Source organism: Carcharodon carcharias, chromosome 22 (assembly GCF_017639515.1).
Source record: "Carcharodon carcharias isolate sCarCar2 chromosome 22, sCarCar2.pri, whole genome shotgun sequence".
Taxonomy (NCBI): Eukaryota; Metazoa; Chordata; class Chondrichthyes; order Lamniformes; family Lamnidae; genus Carcharodon; species Carcharodon carcharias.
Genome location: NC_054488.1, coordinates 13,407,246 through 13,435,000, shown reverse-complemented (window position 1 = coordinate 13,435,000; position 27,755 = coordinate 13,407,246). Strand labels below are relative to the sequence as shown.

Here is a 27,755-nt window from a genome sequence, read left to right as displayed (position 1 = left end):
ATTGCAGAACCAAACAAATACAGGCAAGCAGCCATGTGCATTTGCATTAGTCAGAAGGGAGATGTGCACAATACTCTTATCACACAAACATTCATTTGTATTTTATAAATCAAGTGCTCAATTGATATCCAGTAGCAATTAATTGAAAACTGTATGTATTTCTCTTCCAACATAGCTGAGACACACCACAGGCCAAATGCTGTGCCCCCCACTCTCCCCAAGTCAGGTGGTTATACATAATTAAGGCTGTATTGCCGGCCAGGGCAAAAATACAAATGTAATTGAAATGAATCATCAAGTATAATAACTGGTTCCAGAATGTCATGTTTTCTATGTAATCCCAAACATTTCCAGCACTTTGTTTTTATCCCAAACAAACCTTGTCCATTTGATTTCCAAATGATATGAAGTCTTTGTCCACAGGAGCTGGAAGTTCCAAATATCCAAGGTCCAGGCCTTGTTTTTGGGTAGGCCTAGCCCTGCAGAAAATATCAGTGTAAAATCTAACAGACTAACGAAAAACAAAGTGGTAATTGTTAGTGCTGTAACATTTAGTTTTTGAACCCAATGGAAATTATTGTCAAAAGCTAACTTAAAACAATGCTGAACAGAAATGTAAATTTTGATTTGGGATTCTCAATGGACTGGACCACATTACATTACGAGATACTAGACCAATATAACCACACGTACACAAACATTTTTTCAAACTTCAAGATGGATAATTCTCGCTCGCATTTTTAAAATAAATATGTAAACTGTACATTGAGAAAAGAGAAACACTCAACTTCCCTTCAGCAAGCTAAGATACGTGCATGCCAGATATCAGGTCACCATCAAGCCTCATCTCGCTTAAGTTAAATGTGTTATGGAGAGACTCAAGGAAACCGAATGATCCATCAACACAAATTCCTAAAAGAGCGCTCTTTGAGCTTTCAAATTAAGAAAATTTCCAGATTCAAATTTGTCTACATGTAATTGAAGACCCCCTCTGCCCCTTTTTCATGGCCTTGACATTCTCCCTAAAGTATAGTGCCCAAAGCTGGATGCAATACTCCAGCTGAGGCTTAACCAGTGATTTAAGAAGCTTAATCAGAACTTCCTTGCTTTTGTACTGTATACCTCTATTCATAAAGCCAAGGGTCCTTTATTTTGTCAACAGCCTTCTTAATTTGTCCCACTACATTCAAAGATTTGCCTACAAATACCCCTCGAACTCTCTGTTCCTGTCTCCCCTGTAAATTTGTACCATTTAGTTAATACTGCCTCCCCTCCATTGTCGCTTCCAAAATATACTAACCTCACTTCTCTGAATTAAATTTTATCTGAGATGTATCTGACCATGTACCCCTGAAGTCTGCGGCTACACTCTCTACTGTTTACTAGTATTCTGACTTTCATGCCATCTGCAGGCTTTGAAATTATGCCCTGCATATGCAAGTCCAGGTCTAAATTATTCTTCAATATAGTTAGACTTCTCTCAGGGCCTCAGAAAATGTTTGAAGATACATACATGTTATGAAAATTGGGTTATCAATGTATTAAACCGAACATCTGCCCACAACTTCACCAGCTGAATCCTGGAATAAATTTTACTTCAATATAACCAGGTTTCATGCAAGGTTGTGCACACTTCCATAAATCAAAATAACATTAAGATGTGCAACAGTTACAAGTTCTGTGAAATAAACAATTGTTACAAGAGATTTATTATACTAGCATGTCAATTAATACGACATAAGCCAATACATTGAAAAGTTAATTTTACGTACAAAGTTTTGGTGTTAATTAAGCTAATTAAGTTAATTAAGACGACTCAGAAAATACATGCCATTATTGAGTAGTCAGTTTTCCAATAAGGCCTGATTTAGAATATGCTTCTTTTGGAACATTTTATACAATGATCAAGTTCAGTAGCTTCATGACAAATCTACACACATGCAAAACCAATTCCCTTTCTTTACTCTCAATTTTCTTTTATTGAGCTGCCTATCACTTTCTGTCACCACCTGAGAAGGTTAGGGTCCATGGCTGCCCATGTATGCTCTCAACACGATTTTAAGATGATGGAAGGAACTGCACTTCTATTAGAAAGGGCTGCCTGTCTCCTCAGAACTTAACTCTCAATGCTACTCAAAATCCATGGAATTAATGGAACTAACCAGGGCTTCAATTCTGACCTGATTGGAAGTGAAGCACTTAACTATTTAGAGCTAAAAAATACACTGTTCAATAGAAATTTTGTTCAATTCTTAAAAATGGGTACCTACGCAAGGTATTACTTACTTAGTACCTCCATGTCTAGAAAGTAAGCTTCCAAAACAAAGATATTAATTGAAAAATAATGAAATAGCTCATGACTCATCGATTTGAGGGCATTTATCATGGGACAAGATGGCATGATCTAGTATTTGGAGAATCTGAAAAGTATCGTTATAAAGTGAGTTAGTCTCCCACTAATGGGACTTGATGTCTGATAGAACACCAGTCGAAAAATCAGCTGTTGCTCCATGCTCCAAAAGAAAACTGTTGATGCTTCTTTAAAACTTTTTCATCCAAGTATTTACTGTGTTATAAAATAGAATACATGCGGATAGAAATCTGTAACAATCGACTTCGGCCATATAACATCTATATAACAAAACAAGAAGTTGAAAATATTCAATATTTTTTACAGAGTATTCTAAATTATAAATGATAATTTGTGCCATGATTCTCAGTTTCAATTACATTGAAAACTGATTTACTACTACAGAATATTATTCAGCAGTGCTCTGGCAACAGAAAATAATCTAAAACACTTAAATCCCAGTCATGGCAGCCCCACAATACTAATTGCTGATCTTCATCCGGTCATCAAGCACAGCACTGAGTGAAAAGTAAGGCATCTAATCAATAGAAGCAAGGATTCTCAGGTTGTACTACGAATCACCTCTACAGATTGAGCAGAGAAAAATACTAATGGAGACCATAGACAGACCCACTTTCTCTGCTGGTTATAAAAAGGGTTTGACAACAATGCTCCAGTATTTGTTAGGTGCATACATTACCGATCTTAATGCATGCTTTAAATTGTAAAACTAGAAATCTCCACTCACATGTGTGGGTTCTGAAAGTGAACTCCTCCTGTTGGATTTAGTGGAAGTCTTGCTGTTGTCTTGATGGCTGGGTTGGCAAAATTCAACTTCAATGCTTTACGTTTAACTGTTTAAAAAACAATGAGAAACAAGGAAACAGAAAAAATATGTTAAATCGTACCATCCACTAGAATTAGGTCCTCGATACTGTACCTTTGCTCAACAAATAGATCTATTCAATTCCACAATTCTGTAATCAATTCAAGTATTTTGTTTATAATGTGATGTAGTACACCAATTGGAGGAAAATGAGGTCTGCTTTTTTGTAAATGGAATTAAACTTCCCTTTTTTTAGGGACAGAATTTCACTCTACTGCTGCCTTTTCTGTGACAGACTTCAGCAACAATGTCTCATGACAGATTTTGTGCAAGATTGCAAAACAATATCACACTGTACTTTATACAGTAAGACAATTATAACTTAGCAAACAGATTTTCAAAGCAGATGAGAGCTTCCAGGAAGCACTGAACACAATTGTCTTGTCATCAACACCAAATCTCCCACCCAATAGAGTTCGCCAGATAGTGATCAGGGATGGGCAGCCCAGCTGAATTTTCTCCTCCCTGACCAAGGGCATGCAGGCTGATTATCGTGTTAATTTCATTACCCCAGCTGAGCTTAGTTAACTGCACAGATTAGGAAATGAATCTAGACCTGATATGGATGGCTCAATTCCTCAGAGCAAAAACCATGGCTATTTGTTGCTGAGGACAAAATGCTGGCCATATCAAGATTTCATTTGGTATGAGAAAATGAGGCTGGCTTCAAATGAACTAACAAAGATTTTCCGATTGTAGAAATGAGTTACATTTTCCTTACATGTTTATACATATTCGCTAAATCCCACAAGAAGAAAACAGACACTTTAAGGAACATGCTTAGTTTGCTATTGGGGAAAATCATGCATTACATTGACATTGTATTTCATCATTTCAAATCTATCAGTCAAGAAATACTGGGTTTGTCACTGAACTAGCAGCACAGCACAGATTTATATCTGAATTTGAGTGACAGTGTACTGACAAAACTGGATTTTTTAAAAATTCATTCAAACTGTATAGACGTCACCCGTCCCTCATTGCCCTTGGGAAGTTGGTGGTGGGCTGCCTTCCTGAACTGCTGCAGTCCATACTAGTCTTTCCTGCAGTGGTTTTAATACAACTGAGTGGCTGGCTAGGCCATTTCAGAGTGCAGTTTTGCAAAAACCATTATGGATGGGTAATAAATGCTGGTCTAGCTAGTGATGCTCATATCCCATGAATGAATTTAAAAAGTTCAGAGTCAATCACATTACTGCAGGTATGAAGTCACATATAGGCCACAATGGCTGAAATCCTTCCCTCAAGGGCGCTAGAGAACCAGGTGGATTTTTACATGGATATCAGTAGCTTTGTATTCTAGAAACAAATTAACAATCTAAATTCACCATTTGCCATGGTGGGATTTGAACTCCCATTGCTAGATTGCTCATCTAGGCTTCTAAATTACTAGTCCAGTAACTCAACCACAATGCTACCACACCCATAATTATAATATGACCGCTGCCATTACATTATGGGGCTACACACCCAGTTTACCGCAGACATCTATTAATGACAGCAGTAGTATTTTTTCCTTTAAATTTTACCTGAATGCTGAGCTGAAACTAAACACCCACTCTGTTTTAACTTATCTGTGGCTACACTAACCTGAAAACTGCAGAATGCGAAGCTGGAAACAAAATTTGAATGCTCACTAGAAACAAAAGTTGATGCTGCAATATTACACTGAAAATACCAGGTTTCAATGAAATTACTTCACAGTATTTCTTCAGTCCAATGAAGTCTAAATTTTGTGAACTTGAATTATACACTAACCAATTCTAAGCTATTTGGGATATGTCATTATTAAAGGGAAAGGCAAGTCCAACAGTGTACATTTTATTCAAAATACTCTTACTTCCTGCTGTTCTTAAGCACTCACTTAAGAACATAAGAAAAGTGTAGGCCATTCAGGCCCTCAAGCCTGCCCTGCAAATTCAATAAGGTCATGGCTGATGTGCCCCAGGCCTCAACTCGTCTTTCGTGTCAGCTCCTCATATCCCTCAACTCCCTGATATTTCAAAAATCAATCTAACTCCTCTTTAAATACTTTGTGATCTAGCCTCCACAACTCTCTGCGGTAGAGAATTCCAGACATTCACTACGCTCAGAGAAAAAATTCCTTCGCATCTCAGTTTTAAATGAGTGTCCCCTTATTCTGTAACTCTGTCCCCTAGTTCGAGATTCCCCCACTGGCGGAAACATCAAGCCCTCCCAGGGTCTTCTACGTTTCAATAAGATCACCCCTCATTCTTCTAAACTCTAATGAATAAAGGCCTAACCTGTTTAACTGGTCTTGATAAGTTAACCCCTTCATCCCAGGAATCAGCCTAGTGAATCTCTTGTAAACTGCTTCCAATGCCAGTATATCTTTTCTTTAATACAGGGACCAAAACTGTACACAGTACTCCAGGTGTAGCCTCATCAACGCTGTGTACAGTTGTAACAAGACTTATTATGTATTTTATTATTTTACTTTTATTATTTACACAATTCTATTATCAGTAAAACACCACCAATTCCCTCAGTTGCTCAGAACTATGCGAAATCAAGTCATCGATCCCTGCTAGGTTCGGCCATGCTTCTGAAACAGCTGCACTGTAAAGTCGGAGCTACTACTTCAGGCCAGCCCAAGTGCCATCCTAGAATCAGAATAAGTCACAAAATGACACCTCTGGTTGGATACTTTATGTGATGGATCATCAATCTGGTGGCAACTTCACTATCTCCAAATTTCTCAAATTCAAAAAACACGCAGAATCTGCTCCTACTCTCAGGGTGGAGGTCAAGGGGGATCTCCAAAAGTGAAGAGCCAGCAGGCTTCACATTTTGCTATGGAGGCCTCCATGATCAACTTCTGGACCAGATCCTGCTCGATGGAGTAGGAGAATAGTGCTCATGTTTCTTCTTCCAAAAGGTACACAGAGAGAGCTATGTGATCAGCAGCCTGAAGGAAGACAATGGCTCTGTAACTTCACTGCAGCCTGACATACTAAGGAACTACAAACCATTTTATGCTGGACTGTACAACACGAAGACCACAGGCAGCACAGCCTCCCAGATATTTTTGTCCTCCATCATCGAAGTCTTAGATGACAGTACATGGGAGAGAGGGAGTCTGGACAAAACTCCAACTCTGGACGAGCTGACAAAGGCCTTCAGGTCCTTTGAGACAAATAAAACTCCTGGAAGCGACAGCTTACCAGTGAAGTTGCATTTTGAGACTGGACCAGCCCAGAACTGCTGCAAGTGTACAAGAGTATGCTTCTTGCTGGCAGCATGTCAAAATTCATGAGGAAAGGCATCATCACCCTTTTCTACAAATGGAAGGGGAAAATCAGAAATTGTCAAACCATTTCACTGCTCAACATGGACTACAAAATTCTGCCTTAGGTCATTGGCAATTGAGTCAAGTCTGCTCTCAAGTTTGTGATCCACCCTGACCCAACTTGCGCTGCACCTGGCAGGAAGATCTCTGATAGGTGATCGTATCCTTGAGCAGCGCAAGGCTGTGTGGGGAACAGGGCAACGGACACCATCACCCTGGACTGGGAGTGGGCCTTTGACACAACATCACACGCCTACATGATGGATGTGCTCTCCAAAATGGTATTTGGACATGAAATCTGCAACTGGACATCAGAAGCGCAGTTTCAATCAATGAGTGGGAATTGGAAAACTTTCCAGTCAAATCTGGAGTCAGGAAGGGTTGAATATGTTGCCACAGAGCACTCCATTCAGTTGGACAGTGCCACCCCACCTATTGCTCGTGGAAAGCTTTAAGTAGAAAAACACCTTTGACCACAAGGCCCTCTAGCAGTGGTCCGCATGTAACATCCTTAAGGCCCTGCAGGAAAAGGTGATGATGGATCCTGTTGGATGGTTCCCTGGGCAGACTGTAAAAGTCATTTGGTAGAATCCCTCATCAACAGAACTTTCAAACAAGCGCCAAAGTAAAGCTTGGCTGGTGGTGAGAAAGGCCCTCCCCATCAAATCCTTCTCACCCCCTCCACACATTGCCCTCAAGGGGACAGTGGTGCAAAAGAGACCATTATCCACCTCTCCCTGGAATCTATCTTTGCAAAGGAGGTCTGGAAAGAGTTGTGGTTTTTAATCGAGATTCATCCTGAGCAGCTCCCTGATGGGAGCTCTACAGGCTGTTCCCAGAAGCACACAGAGAAAAACATCAGTTGCAACTGGAGGACCATCAACTCTGTGAAAGGCACTCTTTAACCTGCCCAAAACTTGCTGGTGCAAAGAGTTGTCCATGAATTTGTTGCAAACTGATACACTGCATGGTCCAAGACTGATCCTATCAAATGGCATAGCAGGCTTGAGGCTACTCCTAATTCATATTTTTGTTTTTATGTGGGGTTGCGTGGTGGAGAATGCAATGAAAGCTTGGGGAAGCCATTGCAAAAGTGAAGTGGGAAGAGGCCACCGTCTAAGACCTTTCAGCTGTAGCACACCAAGGGGCTGAAATTGGGTAAAATCCCTCAGCCTATACATTTAATGAATATTGTAAATATTAACAGTAATTGCAAACGTACTGAACAACACAGTGATGGAAGAATCTGATTTGGTTTGCATCTTATGTCAACTTTAAACTGTCATGTAATGTGCTTTTACAATTAATATATTTTTAGATAAAATACTTTATACTTTGTCTCAGTCACTAGTAGTTTCCTAGAATGCAATGGCTCCACTGCAATTCTCCAGCCAGCTCCACAATGCTGCTGTCAGTGTGGGGTAGCCAGGACTGATAGCAACAGAGACCAGTACAGCAGGGAATAAAGCCTGAATGCATAATCTTCTTGGTACCTCCTGTCTCATGAAACAGCCATAAGACAACCCTCCTTTTGTAATTCCAGATAAGGCATAAATCAATGCTTTAAACTTCAGAACATAAGAGATGCCTCAATAAAACGTCCATAAAATCCCTGTCTTCACCCTGAAGATCCATAAATAGAAATATTATATGTATGGTATCTTCATTATTGATAGTATGCAGCTTTATCATCATTGCTCAATATTGGTGAATTTACACAAAGACCCTAGGCAGATATCAAAATTCCAACACAGTCCCTCTGCACTGGGAAAGATTTTAGTACCGCCGGAAAGACAAAGAAATTGTGATAATAGGTGAATTAATATTATTGCTGTACTGCAAATATTGAATGAAAAGGCTTATTAATTGAGGTTTCGAGTGGTATTTTGATAAATATAAAACTGAGACAGGGATCAATGTCCTCCTGGGCCCTATATTAGATAACGATTAACAGTACAAATAGCTGTACTTTCCAGTTAATAATCTGTGGGGGAAGCTCGTAGCTACTTGTTATGTCCCACGATTCAGAACCGTGTATTGAGATTTACTGGAATAGAACTTGCAGTTGAACTATCTGTGACATATTGCATTAGTCCAGGTACAATATAGTTAAATGTTGTCAATTAATACAAAATGTTGCATACTCTATTCAGCTTGTTTTCAAAGGATTCTTGAAAACCCTAATTTTCAAAGGATTTTTGAACATCCTAACATGGGATATCCATATTAGGAAATGATTGACGAACTGGGCCTCTTATCCCCTGAAAAAAGCCTAAGGGGTGATTTAACAGAGGTTTTTAAAATTATGATATTTTTACTGCAGTGAATACGGAGAGAATGCCTCTCCTTGAAGGGACGGTGGTGGTGGATAACTCGAGGCTATCAATATAAACTTTCACCAAGATTTCCAACAGGAAATTCAGAAGAAAATTCTTTACCTAAAAAAAGAGTGGTGAGAACTCGCACTAAGGTGCAAAAAAAAAACCTGTCTGGGACACGAAAAGTGACTTGAGTCAAGTGTAGTTATTGAATTGGTATCTTTAATAAAGATTACCATATGGAATTCTTTAACTCAAGAAAGAAAAAGAATTTAAGCTTTTGTCCAAGTAATTGGAGAATTTCAGTTAAGAATCAAAATGAGCTCTAAGGAGGAAGATATTTGAAGAAATAATTGTTGAAATTACACACAAGACAAATTAAAAAATGCTTGGATCAAATCCAAGCATCGGAGAGATGCAACAGTAACTTTGCAGTAAAACGTTTTCAAAGATGTGCCATGAAGATAAAACAGAAACCTTACAAAGAAATTCAAACTGTTCTGATATAGCTATATTAATGCATTCATCATACATACACATTACACATCGTATGTCTTTATATTACCAACAGATTTAAAGAGGAGGCCCCAGATATATTGATCATTCTTTAAATTGAAAATGACTAGCTGCAAAGACTAACAATGAACTGACTTTTGCTACGTTAAGCTAAACATTTAAATGTGCAATTGAATACAGTTAAGACTGTACTACAAGAATTCTCAAATGGAGTTACATTATATTAAGCTAAACCCAGCTAGTGCCCAGATGCTTAGCATTGCAGATGAAGGCTACTATGCCAATTACATAATCCTTTCTTGGGCAGAATCATTGAAAGAAAATAGTGCATTTTTTTTTATTTTGCTGACCTAGAAGTTAAATAGTGGCTACATTTTTAAACTATGTTTTTGTTGACAGCTAAAGTAGCATAATCAATGTTACATGAATCACGAATTTATGCTGGACAATTCAAGAACCACATAGAACCCTCAAAATTCAATCTCAATGCATTTCTCACCACGGAAATCTTTCCTGGCATCAGCTGGAGCAGTGTAAGAGATGTATCTCAGACAAACATAACATTGGTATTGAAAAAAGAATTGTACCTAATGAATATTACTGATCCAGAACATGACCTCCCTAATGGTTAGCAACAAGTCTGTAACTAAGGATAACTGACACTCCACCAAACTAATGACATTAAGGAATGGGTTAACAAGAAGTGGCTTATAGATTCCTCTACAAGACCACCACCAGAACAATATGAACACTACTGATGGCTAATGACAATCTCCATTTCAACTTGCCAACTCAATCTATGAATTTCAGCTACAGAACAATTCATCTCCCGATAGCAAGAACAATAAGCACAAGGAATGCCATCTTTTGAATACGTGCACTGGTACATCACTGTAAAATCAAAATTGAGCTGTACTTGTATTAGTTGCCACTGAGCTGAGGCAACAAGATTAACACAAGGCTCACCAGCAACAGAATGCACTGTAATAGTGTCATGATTTCCACATACATGTTTCACCAGCTACTGCTACCTTGGTGCCCCAAGAAAAATGGCATGGACCAATGCAAGATACTTTGGTGCAATGCTAAACCTGACATTGGGATTGAAAGCAACATAAAGAATTGTATCTATTTAAGATAACTAATCCAGAACATAGTTTCCCCAATGGGTGGCAACAAGTTTGTAGCTAAAGATGTGATTCTGTGTCAAACTAATTACATTAAGGACTGAGTCATAGATTCCTGAATAGTTATAGCACCATAACAACTATGAACATACCTCAAGGTTAATGACACTTCAAGTTGCCAACACAATCCATGAACTCCAGTTACTTGGGCTCAAATGATGGTACTGCCCTTGAAATGTTCTGAAGATGGACTCAACCATTTTTTTTTAGGTCTTTCCCTTGGGTCTTTCAACCCAGTACAGCCATATTGTGTTATGAGCATAAACAAAATTGGAAGTGACACAAACACCCTGTTTTTTGACTGTTCTGTAATCATTAACCTGTGGAGACAGCAGACTCATTGAAGTACGTATCCAAGTCCGCACAAAAAAATTGCAAACTGAGCTGACTTATTTTAACCACAATGATTCAAATCCCAAGTTTAGTCAGCATTATTCAGTGGTCAAATTGCTGAGTCTGTAACTAGTGCCTTAAACTTAAAATAAAGACAACTAAAGTGGACTAGGAAAATAGGTTAAAAGCCAAGACGGTAGATAAGCAGCGGCAGACATCAAGGAGATACAGTATTTCATGACTTGGAAAAGATTTTCTATTGATAAAGACTCTACGAGAAGGTGAACTATCCGCGGTGAACTAAAGAAGTTAAAAGTTCGCAACAAATTGAAACAAGAGGTGAACAATGCTGCCAAGGTTATTGGTAGGCCAGATAACTGAAAAAATTTTATTAAAAAAATTAGAGACAGAAATTAGAATGAGAGGAAACCAGCAAGAAATAGTGAAGCAGATATAAGAGCTTCCACATGTATATAAAAAGGAAGAGACTAAATAAGTAAATGTTGACCGCTTAGAGGATGAGACTGGGGAATTATTAATGGAAACAAGGAAATGGCAGAGACTTTAAATGAGTATTTAGTATCTGTGTTCACGGTGGAAGACAGTAAAAGCATCTCAAGAATAGTAGAAAAAGTACAAGGAAAACCAATGGGACCTAGTGGCCTGCATCCACCAGTCTGACAAGAATTGGCTGCCAGGATAATAGATGTATTGGTCACAATCTTCCAAAATTTCCTAGATTCTGGAAAAGGTCCCAACTGATTGGAAAACCGCAAATGTAGTGCCTCTATTCAAGAAAGCAAGAAGACGGAAAGCTGCAAATTATCGGCCAGTTAGCCTAACATTCGTCATTGGGAAACCACTATTAAATTAGTAGGACATTTAGAAAATCATAATACAATCAAGCAGAGTCAACATGTTTTTGCGAATGGGACATTGTGTTTGACAAATTTATTGATGTACTTTGAGGTTGTAACAAGCAGGGTGGATAAGGGGACACTGGTAGATGTAGTGGTTTTGGATTTCCAAAAGGCATTCAATAAAGTGCCACATAAAAGCTGCACAACTTTTATGACATTGGGGATGATATATTAGTATCGATAGAGGATTGGCTAATGGGTCATTCTCACGCTGAAAAACTAACTAGTGGGGTGCACAGAATCAGTTTACAATCTATATTAATGACTTGGAAGGAGGGACTGATTGTATTGTAGGTAAATTTGTTGACAATACAAAGATAGGTAGAAGTTCACAAAGAATCTGTAAAGGGATATAGATGGGTTAAATGAGTGGGGAAAAAATTGCCAGATGGAATATAATGTGGGAAAGTGAGAAGTTTTGGCAGAAAGAATTGAAGAGCAGATTATTTAAATGGAGAGAGACTGCCGAATGCTCCAGTACAGAAGGATCTGGGTGTCCTCATACTTGAATCACAAAATGTTAGTATCCAAGTACGGCAAGTAATTAGGAAGGCAAATCCAATGTTGGCCTTTATTGCAAGGGGGATGGAATATAAAAGTAGGCAAATTTCGCTACAACAGTGGTCATTGGTGAGACTGCACCAAGAGCACTCTGTACAGTTTGGTCTCCTTATTTAAGGAGGAATACACATGGTTTGGAGGCCGCTCAGAGAAGGTTCATTCGATTGATTCATGGGATGAAGGGGTTGTCTTATGAGATAAGGTTGAGCAGGTTGGCCCATACTCATTGCGGCTTAGGAGAATGAGAGGCAGTTTTATTGAAACCTAAGGTTTTGATGGGGGCTTGTCAGGGTAAATGCTGAGAGGATGTTTCCTCTCATGGGGAAATCCAGAATTAGGTAACAGTTTCAGCAAAAAGGGTCACCCATTTAAGATGGAGATGAGAAGGAATCTTTTCTCTCAAAAGGTTGTTAATCTTTGTAATTGTCTACCACAGAGCAGTGGAGGCTGGGTCATTGGTATATATTCAAGATTGAGGGAGACAGATGTTTCATCTGCAAGGGAGTCAAGGGCTACTGGGGACAGGCAAGTGGAAGGGAGATCACGATCAGATCAGCCATGGGACAAAGGGGTTGAATTGATGGAATGGTGGAGCAGGCGCGAGGGGCTTACTCCTCCAATTTCTTATGATCTTATGTTCTTTTAGGTGTGAAGATCAATTAATTTCCATTAGGCAGGAATCTGCAATCAAAACATAAATCAGTCTAAATAAGTTAATACCTGACCAATTCCGCGTGCATCCATTAAATTAGAAACGTTTGTTTAATTTCAAGAATTTTAAAGCACTGCAAACATTTATTTGTGTTGGATTTAAATAAACTTATGTAAAAAAACTGTAAATGCAGACATCACAAATGCTGTTTACATAAATGCCAACCACTGACAGCTATTTATGGTTCACAGTCGTCTTTCTTCTGCATCATAACTTTTAGGGAAAAACACAGGCCTCAGTGAAAGAGATAGGAACTGTACTGATGACAACATGATGGCCAGAGTTGGGAAATGAGAACTCAACTTCTGGGGGGAAAAAAACTCACTTAAGCTCCTGTCTAACTCATGTTAGTGTGAACTACATTACAGTTAATAAATTTTAGATAGACTAATTTTCTTTGAAGGTAAAGTTTTAATCAGTCATCTGAATCTTTAACCAATCATTTTCTGTAAACTGCTGTAATCCATTGGCCAGGCATAACATTCAGCTCAAAAAAAATTGAGTTAATCATCTCTGGAGAAGTTACTACAGGTTAAATATTTTCTCTGATGCAACTACCAGTTTAGAAGTTACAACACATTATACAGACACAAGTTGACCTAAATGGCAAAATCAGTGCAGGCCAAATTTGATACAGTTAAAAGAATACATTTAGAAAAACAAACTGTTGTTGATTGCAAGCCACCAATCAGTGTCCTGCATGGATGTTCCTCACACTCATTTACAAGTGATTCACAAAGAACTGCTGTCTGAAGTTTGGGCAGTACAGTACTAGCATTATGCATGTCTTAGTTAGCCCTGAGTCATCATCACCAGAGCACAACCTTTCAAACCTAGTTTTACTTAGGGAAAGAAAGAAAAAGGACAAAACAGAGCTGGAAACAGAAAACCTTCACCAGCTATTACCATTTAATCTGCATAAATAACATCAGAAGTCACCATTAAAAGCTCACTAGGACTAGATCAGTCTACATTTCTAAAAAACATACTTCTATGGCATGATATGAACAATGTTTCAAATTTTCAAATAACTCTCCTGATAAACATAAAAATAGCTGGAAAAACTCAGCAGGTCTGACAGCATCTGCGGAGAGGAATACAGTTAAAGTTTCGAATCTGTATGACTCTTCATCAGAAGTTTTTCCAGTTATTTTTATTTTTGTTTCAGATTTCCAGCATCCGCAGTATTTTGCTTTTATCTCCTGATAAACATATAAGCTTAGGGTAAATCCAATGTAATATAAATTTCAGTCAGTAAGATAAAAGACAGGACGCCAGCTGTCAGTTTACTATTACTTTGCAAGCCAATGGATAGTATGCTGGTTACAATTAATATGGCTTAATAAAATGAATATTTTAAAAGAAAATTATTACCTAGCCCATCTTGCAAAAAATAATGGGCCAAAGGGGCCAGCCGCATGTTTTATAGCCCCCTGGGAAAGTTAAATGAAAACTAGGTCTAAATAATTTCATGTATGTTATCAAAAGTGCATAAAATTTGAATTTACAACTACACAAAATAGCTAAAAACCTACAGAAATATGTTTGCTGGCTGCAGATCAGAATACCTGTAGACTATTGCAACTGTAAACTGACACAACTTAAGGAGTTGTGTGTTCAATTACACAGTACTTTCACCCTAATTACAATGATACATGCAAAAGATGTATTGTAACAACAGCTCTAACATTAGATATATTGCCCTAATGTACAGTGATGGATGTGAAGCTGGGGGAAGATGGCGGGATATAAACTTTTAAAATCAACAAAAACTCTGGCCTGGAGCTTCCTCCAAAGGCATGCAGCATTAGACCCCAAAACACATCCAACGCTAAACACAACTTGCTGGTGTCAAGGAATAAAAATGAGTGGGCCAATTTGGAACTGACATTGGAAATGACAATGGCATACCCAGCACTGTCAATCTTGCAAAGTCCTCCTTATTATGGGTTTGTACCAAAGTTGCGAGAGCTGCCCCACAAATGAGTCAACAACATCCTAACAGTCATACTCTCAGAACCATAGAATACAGGAAATGTCCCAGATATCGCCATCACCATCCCTGGGTATATCTGGCCCCATCAGTAGGACAGATCCATCAGAAGCACAGTGGTATAGGTCAGGAGGGAGTTGTGCTGGGAGCCCTCAACATTGACTCTGGATTCCATAAGTCTCATGGCATCAGGTCCAAACATGGGCAAGAAAACCACCAACTGTTTACCTCCCTCAGCAGATGAACCAGTATCTCTATATTGAGCACCATTTGGAAGAAGCACTGAGGGTGGTAAGGCACAGAATGAACTCTGCGGGGGGTTGGGGGGGGGGGGGGTTGGTGGTGGTTACAGAGAGACAACTTCAATGTTCATTACCAAGAATGACACCACTACTGGCTAAGCTGGACAAGTCCTGAAGGACATATTTGCCACACTGGACATATGACAGGTGGTGAGGGAACCAACATAAAGGGAAAAATCCTTTACACCTTGTCCTCACAAATCTACCTCCCTCAGGTGCATCTATCCATGACAATATAGGTAGGAGTGACCACTTCACAGTCCTTGTGAAGACAAAGTGCCATCTTCACATTGAGCACACCGTCCATTGCATTGTTTGGCACCAACACAGTGCTATCTGGGAAAGAAGAGTGACAGAAGGCGTCATCGACAGAGCTATCAAGCAGCACTTATACAGCAAGAAGCTGCTCACTGACACTCAGTTTGGTTTCCACCAGGGCCACTCAGCTCCTAATCTGATTACAGCCTCAGTCCAAACATGGACAAAAGAGCTGAACTCAAGAAGGGATGTGAGAGTGACTGCCCTAGACAACAAGGCAGCATTTGACTGAGTGTGGCATCAAGGAGCCCTGGTAAAAATGAAGTCAATGGGAATCAGGAAGAAAATTCTCCACTGGTTGAAGTTATACCTAACACAAAGGAAGATAAAAACAAAAAAACTGCGGATGCTGGAAATCCAAAACAAAAACAGAATTACCTGGAAAAACTCAGCAGGTCTGGCAGCATCGGCGGAGAAGAAAAGAGTTGACGTTTCGAGTCCTCATGACCCTTCGACAGAACTTGAGTTCGAGTCCAGGAAAGAGCTGAAATATAAGCTGGTTTAAGGTGTGTGTGTGGGGGGGCGGAGAGATAGAGAGACAGAGAGGTGGAGGGGGTTGGTGTGGTTGTAGCGACAAACAAGCAGTGATAGAAGCAAAAACAGAATTACCTGGAAAAACTCAGCAGGTCTGGCAGCATCGGCGGAGAAGAAAAGAGTTGACGTTTCGAGTCCTCATGACCCTTCGACAGAACTTGAGTTCGAGTCCAGGAAAGAGCTGAAATATAAGCTGGTTTAAGGTGTGTGTGTGGGGGGCGGAGAGATAGAGAGACAGAGAGGTGGAGGGGGTTGGTGTGGTTGTAGCGACAAATCAAAAGATGTCAACAACAATAGTACAATAGAACACATAGGTGTTAAAGTTAAAGTTGGTGATATTATCTAAACGAATGTGCTAATTAAGAATGGATGGTAGGGCACTCAAGGTATAGCTCTAGTGGGTTTTTTTTTATATAATGGAAATAGGTGGGAAAAGGAAAATCTTTATAATTTATTGGGAAAAAAAAAAGGGGGAAACAGAAAGGGGGTGGGGATGGGGGAGGGGACTCACGACCTAAAGTTGTTGAATTCAATATTCAGTCCGGAAGGCTGTAAAGTCCCTAGTCGGAAGATGAGGTGTTGTTCCTCCAGTTTGCGTTGGGCTTCACTGGAACAATGCAGCAAGCCAAGGACAGACATGTGGGCAAGAGAGCAGGGTGGAGTGTTAAAATGGCAAGCGACAGGGAGGTTTGGGTCATTCTTGCGGACAGACTGCAGGTGTTCTGCAAAGCGGTCGCCCAGTTTACGTTTGGTCTCTCCAATGTAGAGGAGACCACATTGGGAGCAACGAATGCAGTAGACTAAGTTGGGGGAAATGCAAGTGAAATGCTGCTTCACTTGAAAGGAGTGTTTGGGTCCTTGGACGGTGAGGAGAGAGGAAGTGAAGGGGCAGGTGTTGCATCTTTTGCGTGGGCAAGGGGTTGTGCCATAGGAGGGGGTTGAGGAGTAGGGGGTGATGGAGGAGTGGACCAGGGTGTCCCGGAGGGAGCGATCCCTACGGAATGCCGATAAGGGGGGTGAAGGGAAGATGTGTTTGGTAGTGGCATCATGCTGGAGTTGGCGGAAATGGCGGAGGATGATCCTTTGAATGCGGAGGCTGGTGGGGTGATAAGTGAGGACAAGGGGGACCCTATCATGTTTCTGGGAGGGAGGAGAAGGAGTGAGGGCGGATGCGCGGGAGATGGGCCGGACACGGTTGAGGGCCCTGTCAACGACCGTGGGTGGAAAACCTCGGTTAAGGAAGAAGGAGGACATGTCAGAGGAACTGTTTTTGAATGTAGCATCATCGGAACAGATGCGACGGAGGCGAAGGAACTGAGAGAATGGGATGGAGTCCTTACAGGAAGTGGGGTGTGAGGAGCTGTAGTCGAGATAGCTGTGGGTGTCGGTGGGTTTGTAATGGATATTGGTGGACAGCCTATCACCAGAGATTGAGACAGAGAGGTCAAGGAAGGGAAGGGAAGTGTCAGAGATGGACCACGTGAAAATGATGGAGGGGTGGAGATTGGAAGCAAAATTAATAAATTTTTCCAAGTCCTGACGAGAGCATGAAGCAGCACCGAAATAATCATCGATGTACCGGAGAAAGAGTTGTGGAAGGGGGCCGGAGTAGGACTGCAACAAGGAATGTTCCACATACCCCATAAAGAGACAGGCATAGCTGGGGCCCATGCGGGTACCCACAGCCACACCTTTTATTTGGAGGAAGTGAGAGGAGTTGAAGGAGAAATTGTTCAGCGTGAGAACAAGTTCAGCCAGACGGAGGAGAGTAGTGGTGGATGGGGATTGTTCGGGCCTCTGTTCGAGGAAGAAGCTAAGGGCCCTCAGACCATCCTGGTGGGGGATGGAGGTGTAGAGGGATTGGACGTCCATGGTGAAGAGGAAGCGGTAGGGGCCAGGGAACTGGAAATTGTTGATGTGACGTAAGGTGTCAGAGGAATCACGGATGTAGGTGGGAAGGGACTGGACAAGGGGAGAGAGAAGGGAGTCAAGATAACGAGAAATGAGTTCTGTGGGGCAGGAGCAAGCTGAGACGATCGATCTACCGGGGCAGTTCTGTTTGTGGATTTTGGGTAGGAGATAGAAGCGGGCCGTCCGAGGTTGGGCAACTATCAGGTTGGAAGCTGTGGGAGGGAGATCCCCAGAGGAGATGAGGTCAGTGACAGTCCTGGAAACAATGGCTTGATGTTCAGTGGTGGGGTCATGGTCCAGGGAGAGGTAGGAGGAAGTGTCTGCGAGTTGACGCTCAGCCTCCGCGTGGTAGAGGTCAGTGCGCCAGACAACAACAGCACCACCCTTGTCAGCGGGTTTGATGACAATGTCAGGGTTGGACCTGAGAGAATGGAGTGCAGTAAGTTCAGAGAGAGACAGGTTAGAATGGGTGAGAGGAGCAGAGAAATTGAGACGACTAATGTCGCGCCGACAGTTCTCAATGAAAAGATCGAGAGAAGGTAAGAATCCAGAGGGAGGGGTCCAGGTGGAGGGAGAATATTGAAGATGGCTAAAACCATGGACGTCCAATCCCTCTACACCTCCATCCCCCACCAGGATGGTCTGAGGGCCCTTAGCTTCTTCCTCGAACAGAGGCCCGAACAATCCCCATCCACCACTACTCTCCTCCGTCTGGCTGAACTTGTTCTCACGCTGAACAATTTCTCCTTCAACTCCTCTCACTTCCTCCAAATAAAAGGTGTGGCTGTGGGTACCCGCATGGGCCCCAGCTATGCCTGTCTCTTTATGGGGTATGTGGAACATTCCTTGTTGCAGTCCTACTCCGGCCCCCTTCCACAACTCTTTCTCCGGTACATCGATGATTATTTCGGTGCTGCTTCATGCTCTCGTCAGGACTTGGAAAAATTTATTAATTTTGCTTCCAATCTCCACCCCTCCATCATTTTCACGTGGTCCATCTCTGACACTTCCCTTCCCTTCCTTGACCTCTCTGTCTCAATCTCTGGTGATAGACTGTCCACCAATATCCATTACAAACCCACCGACACCCACAGCTATCTCGACTACAGCTCCTCACACCCCACTTCCTGTAAGGACTCCATCCCATTCTCTCAGTTCCTTCGCCTCCGTCGCATCTGTTCCGATGATGCTACATTCAAAAACAGTTCCTCTGACATGTCCTCCTTCTTCCTTAACCGAGGTTTTCCACCCACGGTCGTTGACAGGGCCCTCAACCGTGTCCGGCCCATCTCCCGCGCATCCGCCCTCACTCCTTCTCCTCCCTCCCAGAAACATGATAGGGTCCCCCTTGTCCTCACTTATCACCCCACCAGCCTCCGCATTCAAAGGATCATCCTCCGCCATTTCCGCCAACTCCAGCATGATGCCACTACCAAACACATCTTCCCTTCACCCCCCTTATCGGCATTCCGTAGGGATCGCTCCCTCCGGGACACCCTGGTCCACTCCTCCATCACCCCCTACTCCTCAACCCCCTCCTATGGCACAACCCCTTGCCCACGCAAAAGATGCAACACCTGCCCCTTCACTTCCTCTCTCCTCACCGTCCAAGGACCCAAACACTCCTTTCAAGTGAAGCAGCATTTCACTTGCATTTCCCCCAACTTAGTCTACTGCATTCGTTGCTCCCAATGTGGTCTCCTCTACATTGGAGAGACCAAACGTAAACTGGGCGACCGCTTTGCAGAACACCTGCGGTCTGTCCGCAAGAATGACCCAAACCTCCCTGTCGCTTGCCATTTTAACACTCCACCCTGCTCTCTTGCCCACATGTCTGTCCTTGGCTTGCTGCATTGTTCCAGTGAAGCCCAACGCAAACTGGAGGAACAACACCTCATCTTCCGACTAGGGACTTTACAGCCTTCCGGACTGAATATTGAATTCAACAACTTTAGGTCGTGAGTCCCCTCCCCCATCCCCACCCCCTTTCTGTTTCCCCCTTCTTTTTTTTTCCAATAAATTATAAAGATTTTCCTTTTCCCACCTATTTCCATTATATAAAAAAAAACCCACTAGAGCTATACCTTGAGTGCCCTACCATCCATTCTTAATTAGCACATTCGTTTAGATAATATCACCAACTTTAACTTTAACACCTATGTGTTCTATTGTACTATTGTTGTTGACATCTTTTGATGATCTGCTTCTATCACTGCTTGTTTGTCGCTACAACCACACCAACCCCCTCCACCTCTCTGTCTCTCTATCTCTCCGCCCCCCCACACACACACCTTAAACCAGCTTATATTTCAGCTCTTTCCTGGACTCGAACTCAAGTTCTGTCGAAGGGTCATGAGGACTCGAAACGTCAACTCTTTTCTTCTCCGCCGATGCTGCCAGACCTGCTGAGTTTTTCCAGGTAATTCTGTTTTTGTTTTACAAAGGAAGATGGTTGTGATTGCTGAAGGCCAATTATTTCAGTCCCCCGACATCGCTGCGAGAGTTCCTCAGGTTTCTTCCTAGACCCAATCATCTTCAGCTGCTTCATCAATGACCTTCCCTCCATCATAAAGTCAGAAGTGGGGTTGTTCGCTGATGATTGCAAAACATTCATCACCATTCACAACTCCTCAGATACTGAAGTAGTCTGTGCCCATATGTGGCAAGACCTGGACAACATTCAGATTTGGGATGATAAGTGGTAAGTAACATTCACGCCACACCAGTGCCCAGGCAATGGCCATCACCAACAAGAGAGCATCTAACCAACTCCCCCTGATATTCAAATGGTATTACCATCGCTGATTCCCCCAACATCAACATCATAGGGGTTACGAATGAACAGAAACTGAACTGGAGCAGCCATATAAATACTGTGGCTACAAGAGCAAGTCAGAAACTGGGAATTGTGAGGTGAGAAACTTATCTCCTGACTCCCCAAAGCCTATCCACCATCTACAAAGCACAAGTCAGGAGTGTGATGGAATGCTCTCCACTTTCCTGGATGAGGGCAGCTACGACACTCAAGCAGCTTGAAACCATCCAGGACAAAGCAGTATGCTTGATTGGCACCCCGCCCACCAGCTTACCTATTCACTCCCTCCACCACTGATGCACAGTGACAGCAGTGTGTACCATCTACAAGTTGCACTGCAAGAACTCACCAAGGCACCTTTGACAGCACCTTCCAAATTCACTAACTCAACCATCTAGAAGCACAAAGGGCAGCAGACGGATGGAAACACCACCACCTGTAAGCTCTCCTGCAAGTGACATACCATTCTGACTTGGAACAAGATCGCCTTTTCTTCACTGTTGTTGGATCAAAATCCTGGAACTCTCTTCCTAACAGCAATGTAGGTGTACCTGCACCAGATGGACTGCAGTGGTTCAAGAAGGTGGCTCACCACCACCTTCTCAAGGGCAATTAGGAATGGGCAATAAGTGCCAGCCTGCCCTATCCCATGAAACAACAAAAAAAGTTACGCCCAATTATCTGATCAATCATGTTAGAATATGCTTGAACTTAAAGGTGGTGTAAATTAGGGCAAACAACTGAAAATCAACCAAAGCGTTAAATCCAAACTATACATTTTCATACTTAAAGAATAAATTGAAGTTTCAGCTCATTTAGCCTTCATTTATGAACATCAACATCACATCAATTGGGGAAGATTTTAAATTTTTAATGTGACTTCTACATATAATAAAGATCTATTAAAACAAACAGAAAACAGAACAAGACTCAATGAGGATATTTTTAAAAATTCAGAAAAAATTTGGTCGCAATGCTAATAGTACCGCACCACCAACCCTACCCCATCTCTGCCTCCCTACACCCCTTTAAAAAAAACAGAAACATTTGCATTTGAAAATTTTGGCGGGGCGGGGAGGGGCTGTGGTGGGGGCAGACCCAGTTTGATAGTCAAAAGTAGAAGATGATGATTCGTGTATATTATCATTGTCCTCATTAATAGCTAAATTTCACAATATTTTAAGCTAAGTGATTATTTATGCTGAGGCTACATGTCTCTGGATGTTAATTTGGAGTAAACTCCTGGCCTATATGTTTAACGTTATAATCACAACTTTAATTTCTGCCTTCCCCATGGACTGGAAAACTCCTATTACAAGTCTGACTGTACAGACCAGCCACAACCCTATTAAAAGTAGCAGCTTGTGTGTTTTACATTCAGATCAATTATTTGTGAAGATTCCAAAGTGAAACAAATGAATTACATTGGGGATTGATAATCCTATAGTTGAATGATCAAACCATGATGCTTTTGAAAACCACAGAATTCTTCCAACAACAGATCTTGTGTGGAATCATTCCATAGTTCCATTGTTACAAAAAAATGATTCTTTGTTTCAGCTGAAAATTATACAACATTTCAGAACTAACTAAGTAAATGCTAATAATCTCCATCTGCCAAGAAATTCAACAAAAGCACAAAAGTTCTAATGGTTACTGGTACACAATTTCACATAAATCCAACGTCAGGAAGACATTGACTAAACTTGTACTTTGCACTGAAGTTCTGACAATCTCTATGTATGTCAGCACACTGTAGAAGAGTGCTAAAATATTTGCAGCCCAGAAAAGAAATAGTATTTGCTAGACCAAAGTTCCACAGACTGTTAGTTGGAATGGCAGTAGACAGGTACCCACTACCCAGTTATCAGAGTCAGAAGCAAGTTTCAGAATACAGTACCATGAAATAGGAGCTTACTTTGCTCGTTTCCACAGACGCTTAGCTGAACGCCTAAAGCAGAGAAAACAAAAAATTTTTTTTTAGAAATAATTGCAACAATAAATTTCCACAGCTACCACTGTACTTGTTAAAGACTGATCAGTGGGCTTCTTGCCAAACGCTGTTGGCCAATCTACTGAAAAACAAATGCTGGCTTCTTTGAAAGCTCTAGCTGAACTGTGGCACATAATGACAAGATCTTGAGGACATATTTTTCAAATTAAACTTTTATTGAATTTTAACTAGTATTTAAAAAGATTTTTTATTGTTACACAAATAGAAAATTTTACAAAACATCTGGATCAAATCACAGAATCTGCTATGCACAATTCAATTACAAGTTGGTAGTCTTCACCCACAGTAACTTGCAAATTCCAACCTTTCATGAGGTACAACTCCTAATTTTTCCCTCAATAAAAATTAGTAGTAAGAGTAAATCCTTTGACGTGCACTGAAGCATTATGACTCCACAAATACAGCACTCGAACTGTTATGGACCTTAAATTAATACTTAAAATTTTAAAAAAATCTTAGATGACATCATAAATCCATAACTTCACAAAATAAATATAAAAGGACAGACAGATGTAATCAACCATCAACATCATGCCATAATTATATTGCCATATTAAAATTATTCACAGTATTAACTAGGTCAAACAATGAGTACCAGGATTTGGATACACCATTTATTACTAACTGCAGCTGAGGCACACAAAAGTGAAGGACTCATTTGAACAGTTGGTTAGAAATGGGCCTTTCACTTCTTGGGCCTGCATTCAAATCAAATCCAAGCTTTTTGAAATTCTCCTATATGCGCTGGGCAGCACTATATAATAAAATGTAATAATGTATTGATGGCTGTGATCCTGGCTCTAATTTATGCTGCAAGGACCTTTGTTGGAAAGTAAATCTAAAAGTGTTAAAGAACTTGGAATTATATTACATGGTTGTGGCAAGATTTTTCAAATAGCTAATGGAGGTGACATTAGGAAAGGCGACTAAATGCTTAATCAGAGATAGGTTTCAGGCAAAGTCTTAAGAGATGGTAGCGCAAAGGGGTTTTGGGGGCGGCTTAGAGCACTTAAGGCCTGAGGTTGAAGACATGCCATAAATGGTGATGAGAAGGAAGTGGGAAATGCACAAGAGGCCATGGTTGGAGAAGCAGAGTTTCTGGAGGATTGTAGGGCTAGAAGAAAATGCAGAGATAGGAAGGTCAAGGCCAGGAAAGGATTTGAATACAAGGTTGAGAATATTAAAACTGATGCGCTGGTGGACTGGGAGCCAATGCAAGTGAGTGGGCACAGGGGTGATGGGCAAAAAGGACAGCTACAAGTTAGGATACTAGCAACAGAGATTTGGATGAATTAAATTTTCTAAGGATGGAAGAAGGGAAGCCAGCCAGGAGAGCACTGGACTAGTCTATACATTACTGATTGTTGTGCTCCTTAATAGAAGAGAAAGCAAACAGTGTTTGCTTTGTTGATCATTAATTTAGAGTAACTGGAGATTTTAATGCCACTGGTACTAAATTGAGACATGAAATGCACAAGGTGCTTGACAGTCTATAAAAACTCAATTTGCAGAACTCATAGCTTAGCATCAGAGGAGGTTTTCATATCAACATGAATGAATTCAAACCTCAATTCTACAAGTCAACATCTAATCTATACCCACACCACCTAGTCCTAGAAAATGAGGTAGTTTGCAGACAAGATATCAAATATAAATACAAGCTGATATAATTTCTCTTGAATGTCATACACAAGTGGAAGAATTTGCAGACAGATCTAGTTATATCGAAAGAGTTGTTCTTAGCACTTTACAATGAAATAAACACTATACAGCATTGATAACTGTACATTATCTTTAAAATATACTTTTAATTAAAACAGACAGGTCATTGCGCTAAAATCATAGTTATAGGCATTCAAGCCTGCCCAATGTCCTCAATATATGCAACACACTCACCTAAAAGCAATGCAATTCAATCATCACCTTACATCAGTGCATGCTTTCTCATTCCTGCTGCACTTTCAAGTTCACTTCTTTAAGGTACTCTACACCATGATCTGTGGGATTTCTGTGTTAGTCTACTGTGTTTTCATCAACTTTAATGGAACAAAGTTGTATACAGTGTCATGGAAGCACATTATAGCATCTTAACCTACATTGCCTAGAAGGGATTTTGTTGCAATTTATATTCTTACAAAGCAGCTATGAAGTTCATTTTAGTTATAATGGTTTAACTCACATAGGTAGCCACTTTAAGAATGTTGACTAGCTCGTATTCCAGAATAAACAACCATCAAATTGCATGCTTTTGCACTTTACTTCAGCTTTGGGAGAATACAAACTTGTTGAATACATTCACATCCTAACAAAAAAATTACTTTCATGTATTGAACTTTGCCAGGGCACCCGTTGACCAACCAAATATCATGAGTTCTTGTATCGCGGGACAGGGGGTGGTTCTTTTGCTGTGACCATCTTTGTTGATTGTATTAATTGAGGTTAAGTACATACAGGCAGAGGGCGTTAATTGGATAGTTACTTGAGCACCTGTAAATAGACACTCACTGACAGGAGGAAAGTGGAGTGAGGAGATATATAACTGTAAAGATTCACGGTGAATAAATCTATTCCAAGTAGAGTGCTCTAGTTTCTTCCTCACCAACCGGATATCAGGAGTGTAACTATCTTGACACAGCAAGCTTTGAGAAAGATTAGGGACAGGATCAGAGCTTTCTCTTGCAGTCATTTTTATATAAAACTGAGCTTGACAAAGAAAGGAAGCGAGATAGGCAAAGAAACAGAGGGATGGGAGGGTATCTCACTATAAAACTGCCCTATGGATTCATATGTTCAAAGTAGATCACTTTATCGGTCTCATTTCACCTGTGTATTTGAGCCCTCTATCTGAAAACTGGAGAACTCACTTAGCAGCAATTGCAAAACACAGTATCTATCACACAATGAAGGGGCTGCTGCTCCTCAGTGATTAAGATATACAACAACAGCAACTTGTATTTATGCAGGAGCATAGGAACAGGAATAGGCCATTCAGCCCTTCGAGCCTGCCCCAACATTCAATAAGATTAAGGCTGATCTAGTTGTGGCCTCAACTTAACTTTGTTATCTACCTCCCCATAACTCTTGATGCCCTTGTCTATCAAAAATCTGTCTAACTATTCCTTGAATAAATTCAATGGCCCAACCTCTATTGCTTCCTGGAGAAGAAAATTCCACAGACAACCCTCAGGGGAAAAAATTCTCTCACCTCAGTCTTAAAAGGGAGGTCTCTTATTCTTAAGATAAAAGCAAAAAACTGTGGATGCTGGAAATCCAAAACAAAAATAAAAATACCTGGAAAAACTCAGCAGGTCTGACAGCAACTGCGAAGAGGAATACAGTTAACATTTTGAGTCCGTATGACTCTTCAACAGAACACCTGTTCTATGAAGTGTCATACGGACTCGAAACGTTAACTGTATTCCTCTCCGCAGATGCTGTCATACCTGCTGAGTTCTTCCAGGTATTTTTATTTGTGTTTTTGTCTCTTATTCTTAATCTGTGTCCCTAGTTCTAGTTTCCCCACAAGAGGAACCATCCTTCCGGTATCTTGCTATCACGTATCCTCAGGATCTTACGCTTCAATAAGATCACCGCTCATTCTCCTAAGCTCCATTGGGTATAGGCCCGACCTTTCTTCATAAGAGAAACCCTTCATCCCAGGAATGAGTCGAGTGAACCTTCTCTGTACTGCTTCTAACGCAATTATATCTTATTTCAAGTAGACCAAAACTATATACTGTATTCCAGATGTGGTCTCATCAATGTCCTGTACAGCTGCTGTAAAACTGCCCTACTTTTATAATCCATCCCCTTGCAATGAACACCTACATTCCATTTGCCTTCCTAATCATTAACTGTATCTACAAACTAACTTTTTGTGATTCATGTACCAGGACATCCAGATCTCTCTGTACCAATGAGTTCTGCAATCACTCTCCATCAAAATAGTAAACTGCTTTTCTATTCTTTCTGCCAAAGTGGACAAGTTCACATTTTCCCACACTATACTCCATCTGCCAAGTTTTCGCCCTCAATTAACCTGTCTATATCTCACCTTTAATGTAGTAAAACGTGACAGGAGCGACATCAAGCAAAATTACACCAAGCCATACAAGGAAATCTTAGGAGAGAAGACTTAGTTTAAAAGGTAGGTTTGAAAGAGCATCTTAAAAAGGAGGGAAGAGAGGTAGTGGGGTTTAGGAATGGAACTGCCAAGCTTAAGGGCCAGGCAGCTGAAAGCAGGGTGGAATGAAGAAAACTGCAGATGCTCAAGAGGTCAGAATTGGAAAAATGCAGATACCTTGGAGGGGTGTAGGGCTGGAGGAGGTTACAGAGACAGCTGTGGGCACAGCCATAGATTTGAAACAAAGTTGAGAATTCCAAAATAGAGACAAAGACCACCAGTGAGCACAGGAGTAATGGGGGAACAGGACCTACTGAGAATTAGGACACAGGCAACAGAGATTTGAATGCCTCAATCTTACAAAGGGTAGAAAATGGTAGGCTAGCCAGAATGCATTTGAATAGTCAAGTCTGAAGGTAACATTGGCACGGATGAGGACTTTAGCAGCACGAGCTGAGGTAGTACTGGAATCAGGCAGTGCTACAGAGCTGGAAATAGAGTCTTAGAGATAGCATGGATATGGGATCAGAAGCTCATCTTGGGATCAAATATGACACTAAGGTGGCAATATTTGGTTTGGCCCCAGAAAGTTGCCTGGAAGAGGCATAGTCATTGGCTCAAGTTACTGGCAGAGGCTGAAAACAATGGTTAT

The 27,755-nt window shown here is 41.0% G+C and overlaps 1 protein-coding gene across 4 annotated transcripts in view; it reads right to left on the bottom strand.

The window, feature by feature from the left end:
• Positions 1–27,755, bottom strand: part of map2k4a (mitogen-activated protein kinase kinase 4a) — a 159,343-nt gene that overhangs the window by 83,126 nt on the left and 48,462 nt on the right. For 2 of the 4 annotated variants that reach the window (XM_041216866.1, XM_041216867.1), the window contains one exon: positions 3,099–3,204. In XM_041216866.1, the coding sequence (XP_041072800.1) occupies positions 3,099–3,204 (106 nt within the window). Of the gene's footprint in view, positions 1–3,098; positions 3,205–22,866; positions 22,918–27,755 lie in introns of all 4 variants that reach the window. The other 2 variants (XM_041216864.1, XM_041216865.1) reach the window with 2 other exon arrangements.